Consider the following 8,077-nt stretch of genomic DNA (forward strand, 5'->3'; position numbering starts at 1 on the left):
CATAATAAAAAGGTCCACAAAATATCTACTTGTTGGTCAAATCCTCACACCTCCCTTCAGTCATAAGTAGCTATATGTCATTCTAGGAGCAGTAAATCATGGAGTCATAATTTTAGCTGGTAACTGACATTAAGTTCTTCCCACTGACGTTTACACAGGAAATCAGATGGCTTAACATCTCTGAAGCCTCCCAGCCCTACTTTCTTCTAATAGCGCCTGCCTGTGGCTAGCGACACCCAGGTGCACTTTACAAAGGAACCTTCCTGTTTGCACTCAAGCTTCTGGGGGCCTGCTCGTCGAGCCAGTCGGTTGCTGGTGGACTCATCCAGTTGCTTTTCCTTGTAACTGCCTGAGTTTGTTGTCGCTGAAGAATCAGACCACCGTGTCTCATCCTGCCACAGTGCTCGGGCCCTGTGTCTGATCGACTCGAACTCTTCAGAAGTTAAGAGGGCTAAAGGGCAAGAGAATTTCTGGAGTCAGATAGAAAAAGTGTGACATGGTATGGACGGGCTGTTCTGAATAACAGCTTTTCAAGCCCTGGGAATAATGAAGAACTCATTTCCTTCTAGTAGCAGGAAGCTATTGACTGGGTTGACCAAGCTTCTTAATTCTGACGGCTCACAAAGTGAAGCTTAACGGGCTTAGGTACAGTTGCCAGGCAACAGGTCACAAAATTCCACAAATACTACATCCTCACCACACACATGGATTTTAAAGAACAAATTTGTATGCTATAAAACTTCTGGTCATTGCTCTAAGAAATATACTGCTTCATAATTATGACAAGGAAGCACTTGACAAAATGATTTGCCTATTATGACTATCATAAGTAATGTGATAAATCTTAATGATGGCGGTTTAGGAACGGCGAGCAAGAAAGAAAAGCACAGGACCAAGCATTCCTCCCCTGAAGGCCTAGCCGCTCAGTGTGTGTGTGTGGGGGGGGACATAATCTGTTTGTGATGTCAACAACAGCAGGTGACTCAACAGCTTCTCACGTGTCCCAGAGCAGTGCTGTTCCTGCCCGCCGACCGCTGACCGGACAGCCGTCTCAGGCTGTTAAAATAACACGGAGCCCACGACCCGTCCCAGAGGTTCTGATGTAATCCTCCCAGAGGAGAGGCTGGACATAAATTATTTTTTAGAAGCCAAGTCCTGGAGGAGTCTAAGGAATTTCCAGTGTTGAAAATCAAGGTCATGGCAGTGTCGCCGAGAACTTGTTTGTGGCTGAGCGCAGCGTTCAGGCTTTGACTCACACGACCCTGCCCTTCCCCGTTGAACGCTCTACACCAATTATACTCGATTAATATGTTTACCTACCCACACTTCTCCAGATCAATGAACAATTCTTTGGCAAATCAAAATGAAATTGATCTTTCAATGTCTGTCCTTTATTTTCTCAACTCTTTAAAGAAATTTTTATTATTATTTCATGTGTTTGAGTGTATTGCCTATATGCATGTGAGTGCACGCGTGTCATGCAATGCTGCAGAGGTCAGAAGAGGGCTTCGGATTCCCTTGGAACTGGAGCTAAGGACGGTTCGTAGCCACCAGGTGGGTGCTGGGAATCGAACCTGGGACCTCTGCAAGATCAATCAGTGCTCTTAACCGCTGAGCCATCTCTCCAGGCCCTTAGTTTCTCAACTCTTGGACTGGTTCTGCTCAGCTTTTAGTGTTGGGTCAAGTAACCTGTGCAGTTATTTATAAAAACAGCTTCTGTGGCTGGAGAGATGGCTCAGCAGCTAAGAGCACTGACTACTCTTGCAGAGGACCCAGGTTCGATTCCCAGCATCCACGTGGTGGCTACAAACCGTCCTTAACTCCAGTTCCAGGGGAATCCGAAGCCCTCTTCTGACCTCCTCGGCATTGCACAACATGGGTGCACTCACATACATGCGGGCAATACACTCATAAACATAAAAATAATAAATAAAATATTTCAAAACAAAACAAAACAAAAAATCCAGCTTCTGGGCCTGCCTTCCAGGTTACTGCTCACAGTTGCTCTAGGAGTGGAGCTGGCCTCTGTGTTGACAAAATCCCCTCAGGTAATTGGATCACCTAGAAGTCACATTTCATGAGATAAGCCACCACCCTTGACTTCAGAGACAAGTATGAGGGAAACCCAGGAATCTTCATTTTCTATTTTAAAAAGTAGTTTTTTTGAGACAGGATCTCCCTGTAACCCCAGATGGTCTGGAATTCGCTATGTAGGTCAGGCTGGCCTCCATCTCACAGAGATCCACCTGCCTCTGTCTCTCAGTACTGGGATTAAAGATATGAGCCACCATGAGCAGCCTGATTGATTTCATTTTTAATGATGTGTATGGGAGGGGTGTATTTGCATGCAAGTGCAAATAGGTCAGAAGAAGATGTCAAAATCCCCTGGAATTGGAGTTACAGACAGGTGTGAGCCACTTGATGCTAATGCCAGGAACCAAATTCAGATCTTCTCCAAGAACACCAAGTGCTCTTAACCACTGAACCATCTCTCCAGACCCTGCATTTTTATATTATCACTGATTGTGATGTAATCCATCTTTGAACACAGAGTGCTATTTTAAGGATACGATCTTAAGACCTTAACGTAAAGTTGGCATACTGCCTGGTGTGTTTCTCTGGAATTATTGGCAAACACTGATAGTAAGTAACTTCAGGAATTTCCATAAAATGTTGACATTTTGAACATCAACCTCTTTGCTCCAAGAAAAGTACTAGACTATAGATTCGGCTGCTATCTCTCCCGAAGGCCTCTGGGAGAAATCCAGATGAGATGGAAAGAACACATAGCCAGGAGGTGGAGGATGGAGAAGTGGGCCACCCAGGTCTTTCTATCCCACAGTGTCAAGGAGCGGCTGCATGTGCACTTGAACTTTTGTTTACTTAAGCAAAAATGGTAGTTTTACTTAGAAAACTCTGCCAGCAATATGTATCATTTTGAGACAGGACAATAAACAAGACAAATTGTGAAAGACTAGTTGTAGAAAATGTTTTCAAATTTTCTTCTCAAATTACAAAGCAGTCTATAAACAAATATGGAATATAAGATCCTTTAAAAATAAATCATCCTGTAAGTATGCTTTATTATCACTATCCTGTTCTCTAGAATGCTTTTGTTTCCGTTTTTCCTCCTAGAATCAATTATGATATCATTTTAACAATTATAACCACCCCAGTGGTGACACTTGGGCTGGAGATGCAACTCAAGAGACCCAGAAATAAACTCCTACAGCTACAGCCATCTGGTTTTTGACAAAAGTACCAAAAAAATACACTGGGGGAAAAAAAGATAGTCTATTTAACAAATGATGCTAGGAAAATTGGATATCCACATGTAGAAGAATGAAAACATCTCTATCTAAAGATCTTACTTTGTACAAAAACCAACTCAAAATGGATCAAAGACCTTAATGTATCTGGAAATCTGAAACTGAGGGAACATAGGTTTATTTTAACACTTCAAGATAGAGCCACAGGTGAGGACTTTTTGAATAGAACTCCAATGGCTCAGGAAATAATAGCAAGAATTGACAAATGGGGTTGCATCAAATTAAAAGGCTTCTACACAGCAAAAGAGGCAGTCACCAAAGTGAGATGCCCTACGGAATAGGAGAAAAATTGTTGCCAGCTGTTCCTCCAATGGGATTAATATCCAGAATATATAAAGAACTCAAAAGATTAAACATCAAAAGAGGAAATGACCCAATCACTAAGTGAACAAATGAATTGAACAGATACTTCAAGTGAAGAAGTAAAAATAATCATAAATATGTGAAAAAATGTTTGACATTTTTAGCCATTTAGTAAAATGCAAGTTAAACTAAATTGAGATCCTCATCCCAGTTGGAATGGTCATTGTCAAGAAAATAAATGCTGGCTAGGAAGGGGTAGAGGTGGAGCCTTACACACTCTTGGTGGGGATGTGAACTTGTGCAAGGCTCCATGAAAATCAGTACAGCGGTGCCTAAAATATCAAAAGCAGGACTTATCACTGATCCAGATATATACCCAAAGGAATCAAAGTCAGCCTACAACAGAGATGCCTGCACATCCATGGCACTGTTCACAAGTTGTAGACAAGTTCTAGAATCAACAAAAAAGGATAAAAAATGTGAGATACACACATACTGAAATTTTATTGAGCCATAAATGATAATTGTCATTTTTAATATGTGCTAATAAAAATTTAAAAACAGTAGTGACACTAAATTTAAATATGTCACCAATTGACTCTAGGTGGAATTATGGATTATTTCATCAGTTTGCTAAAAGTCAAGTGGCTCTGTTAAAAAGATGGACTTGCTGCAAATACGTTGTTTGAATGCTTGCCTAGTATGGACAAAGCATTTGGTTTGATTCTCAACATTGTAATCAATTAGCCAGTCAATCAATCAAATGTAACGTTTTAGCCATAAGTGTCTATACAAATCCAAAAAAATCACAATTCTTTGCTTGTATTTTATCTGTATTCTTACACAGTGGCATCTGGGGTTGATATGCATGTTCTGACTTCCATCCTGGACTCTGCACTACAAACTTCCTTTTTTTGGCCAGTGAGATGGCTTAGTGGGTAAAGGTGCTTGCCCGAACAAGCCTGGAGACCTGAGTTCTATTCCTAGAACCCACATAAAATTGGAAGGGGAGCACTGACTCCATAGAATCGTCCTCTGGCCTCCACACATGCTGTGCCACATGCACTCTTCTATCATTGCATGCATGTGTGTGTGCATACACACACATACACAAATAATAATTTAAAAATTCAAAAAACTTTCCTTTTGTGACTGAATTATAGTGAGTTGTGTTTCTCAGCCACCAGTGTGTTAAATGTGACAAAATATCCTAATCAGGAGTATTAGTGACAATGAATTTGAGAGTGTGTTAGGGAAAACAGCCAAGAAACCTCACACCATGTGAAACCAGCAGGGGGAGTGCTAAGCACCCCAAGTAGAAGGACCTATGGAGGGCAGGTTCTCTAAATGTGGCTGGTTATTCTAAAGATGTCAACTGGTATTAATTTGAAAGGTTTCATGATGAAAGAGGTTTAGAACAAATTGGGATAAACATGTTTCTTAGCTGTAGGGCATTCCGGAGCTTTTAATATTTCAATGTACAATGTGCATCTTTAAAAGGGACCTAGATTATGCAGTTTTTCATAAATCTATTTGACCACAAACCTCTTCTCATGAGGCCATCTCTGGGAAGAGCAGTGCTCTCGAATAGTCAGGAACTGGAAAGGCTAGAGGCATCTGTAACTGAGACAATGACTCATCTACAGAGTCTAAAATTTACTAGATCATAAACAGATCTCTAACCCAAGGCACTAAAGCCTGACAACAGAGAGGATCAAGTGTATTTTTTAAAAACTGAGAAATAATGTCGGGCATGGTGGCGCACACCTTTAATCCCAGCACTCGGGAGGCAGAGGCAGGTGGATCTCTGTGAGTTCAAGGCCAGCCTGGTCTACATAGTGAATCCAGGACAGCTGGGGCTACAGGGAGACCCTGTCTCAAAAAGACCAAAAACAAAAACAAAAACAAAAAAAAACCTGAGAAATAACATTAAGCAGTAAAGCACACACATATACTTAACCATAGTATCTGTGACCCATGCCCCAGTATTTTAAAAGGTTCTGCCATGTCCCTTTCCCTCAAAACAACACACACACACACACACACACACACACACACACACACACAAGACCCTGTCTTGCTACCTGGAAATCACTATTTTGTTTCTGTCACTGTAGACTAGATGTGTCAAGCTATGTTTTCAAAAGTCAGAAACTCACTGATGTAATTGGAAGATGAAACCAGGAAGAGTCCAGGTAAGAAAAAGAGCAGACACAACTTTCCTCAGAGAAAAAATCCATGTGAAGACAGAGCTCCTATTTCAGCCCAAATCTGTCTCTTCCTCATGACCTGCCCATATGTGCATCTGGACGGGTGTGGCAAGGATCTGAATCAGTGTACATATTGCACAATAACAACTGTTTGAGTCTTTCGGCGATTATAATTTAACGAATTTTAGAATAATTTTTCATGCTTGCCAACCGTCTGATCTGGACATTTTTAGTAGCTCTCAAAGACCATGTGGTAGCTGGTTACAGGGAACATGGAACCGTGTACTGTGGGAGGAAATAGACATGAAGAGCAACTGGACAGCAAAGGACCAGGAAAAGGGAACCGACAAAACGGATGAGAAGATGGAAAGGGAGTCGCTTTGCTTCTTCCTTTGCTTTCCTGAAGTTTATTTTGGGTTATGTTTACTATTTGAAAATTGAAACTGATTACAAATGGTATATGGTTTCTGTTCCCAGTTTTGTTTAATAAAAACATACACGCATATCTATATTTAGGAGGAAGGCCTAGAAAAATTATTATAGCTGAGTAAGAAGATCACATGCTTTTTATATTTCATGTTCTTTCCTTCAAGGATACACACTGGGAGCTTCAGAGCCGGCTCCATTGATAAAGTGCTTGTCATGCAAGCATTAGGACCCTAGTTCAGATCCCCAGCACTTACATCAAAAGACAGGTAGGCATATACCTGTGATCCCAGCACTGGGGAGGCAGAGACAGGAGGACTCCTGGGGCTTGCTGGCTAGCCAGTCTAGCCTATCAGTGAACTCCAGGATTAGAGAGAGTGATTGAGTGATTGAGTGATTGAGAAAAACACCTGATGTCAACCTCTGGTCGCCACATGCAACGAGCACAACCAGGTACACACAACACACACACACACACAAACGCACACGCACACACGCACATGCACACGCACACAAAGATGCACACTGGAATGGCCACACATCTTATAGCTTTTCTATCGGTGGCTAACGGCTTTAGAATGCCCCTGTAAATTCCTGAAACACTTTGATAGGAATCCAGCCTAGACTTGTGAAATTTAGATCCTTTGGTATATTCAAATACTGAGTTCAATGCCGGGGTAGGGTATATATTACAAACTATCAAAGAAAACAATAGTCTTTGATGAGGTGAGCAGCAATAATCTCATCTGTTCCTTTTGTTTGTGGGTTTCCGAGTTGCGAAGCAAAGGCAGAGATGGGAGATTGAGGAATAGTTCTTGTTTATGGGCTATGGGGGTGGTTGTATAATCTTTGAAGAAGTTTCCCTCTTTGGGTCTCATTCAGACAGAAGGTTGATAATTGCATTAACCTCTTAGGGTTACCCATATCAAAGTGCCACAATTTGGGCAGCTTAAGACAACAGATCTGGAAACTGCTGCCTGAAATGAAGGTGTTGTCAGGGCCATGATCCTCTGGAACTTGGAGGGGAATCCTGTCACCTCTTCCGAAGCTGGCTTCTGGTATTTGCCAACTGTCTGACACTCTTAGGCTTCCAGCTACAGCCTCAGTCTCTGTCTTCATCATCACATGACATTCTCCCAGTGTCTCTGACAGAGAGCTGTCATCATATAAGGATACCAGGCATACTGTTTAGCGCTTCCCAATTCCAGTATGGCTTCATTTAAATTGATTATATCTGCCATAACACAGTCACTAAATGTGATCACATTTAGAGGTACTGAGGGTCAGAACTTTTCATATTTAGGGGGTGGCATAATTCAAAACATAATAACAATAATGTTACGGGCAATAAAATATTCTGAGACTCAGTGAGTAAAATATTACTTTTATGTATCTCTGTGTGTGTGTTTTACAGAAGTATTTGCAAAGCCCACATTAATTTACATTTGCAGCATTATTCAAAATAGCCAAGAGGTTGAAGCAAATTAAATGACTATTGACAGATGGATGGATAAAGAATATAATATATTTAATGAAATATTATTCAATCTTAAGAAGGAAATTCTGTTATGTACTACAGCATGAATGAACCTTGAGGATATTATGCTAAATGCGATAGCTAGTAACAAAAGAAAAATGCCGCACAATTCCACTTATATGAGATATTTAAATTCATAGAAACAGAAAGTAAAGTGGTGGTTGCCAGGAGGTGGAGAAGGTGGAAGTAGTTTGGTGGGTAACTCGGTCTGCTTTGTGCTGCTATAACACTAAGCCTGGGACTGGGCAATTTATAACGAACAGGAATTTATT

The 8,077-nt window shown here is 41.2% G+C and overlaps 1 protein-coding gene across 1 annotated transcript in view; it reads right to left on the reverse strand.

Moving 5' to 3' along the window:
* The window catches only part of CUNH4orf51 (chromosome unknown C4orf51 homolog), a 51,568-nt gene extending 51,070 nt beyond the window's left edge, over positions 1-498 (reverse strand). The window contains 2 exon segments of the mRNA XM_008827491.1: positions 274-446; positions 448-498. Coding sequence (XP_008825713.1) covers positions 274-446; positions 448-498 — 224 coding nt within the window.
* Between the last annotated feature and the right edge of the window lie 7,579 nt (positions 499-8,077).

Source organism: Nannospalax galili, unplaced genomic scaffold, assembly GCF_000622305.1.
Source record: "Nannospalax galili isolate Female #2095 unplaced genomic scaffold, S.galili_v1.0 scaffold1272, whole genome shotgun sequence".
NCBI classification, from domain to species: Eukaryota; Metazoa; Chordata; class Mammalia; order Rodentia; family Spalacidae; genus Nannospalax; species Nannospalax galili.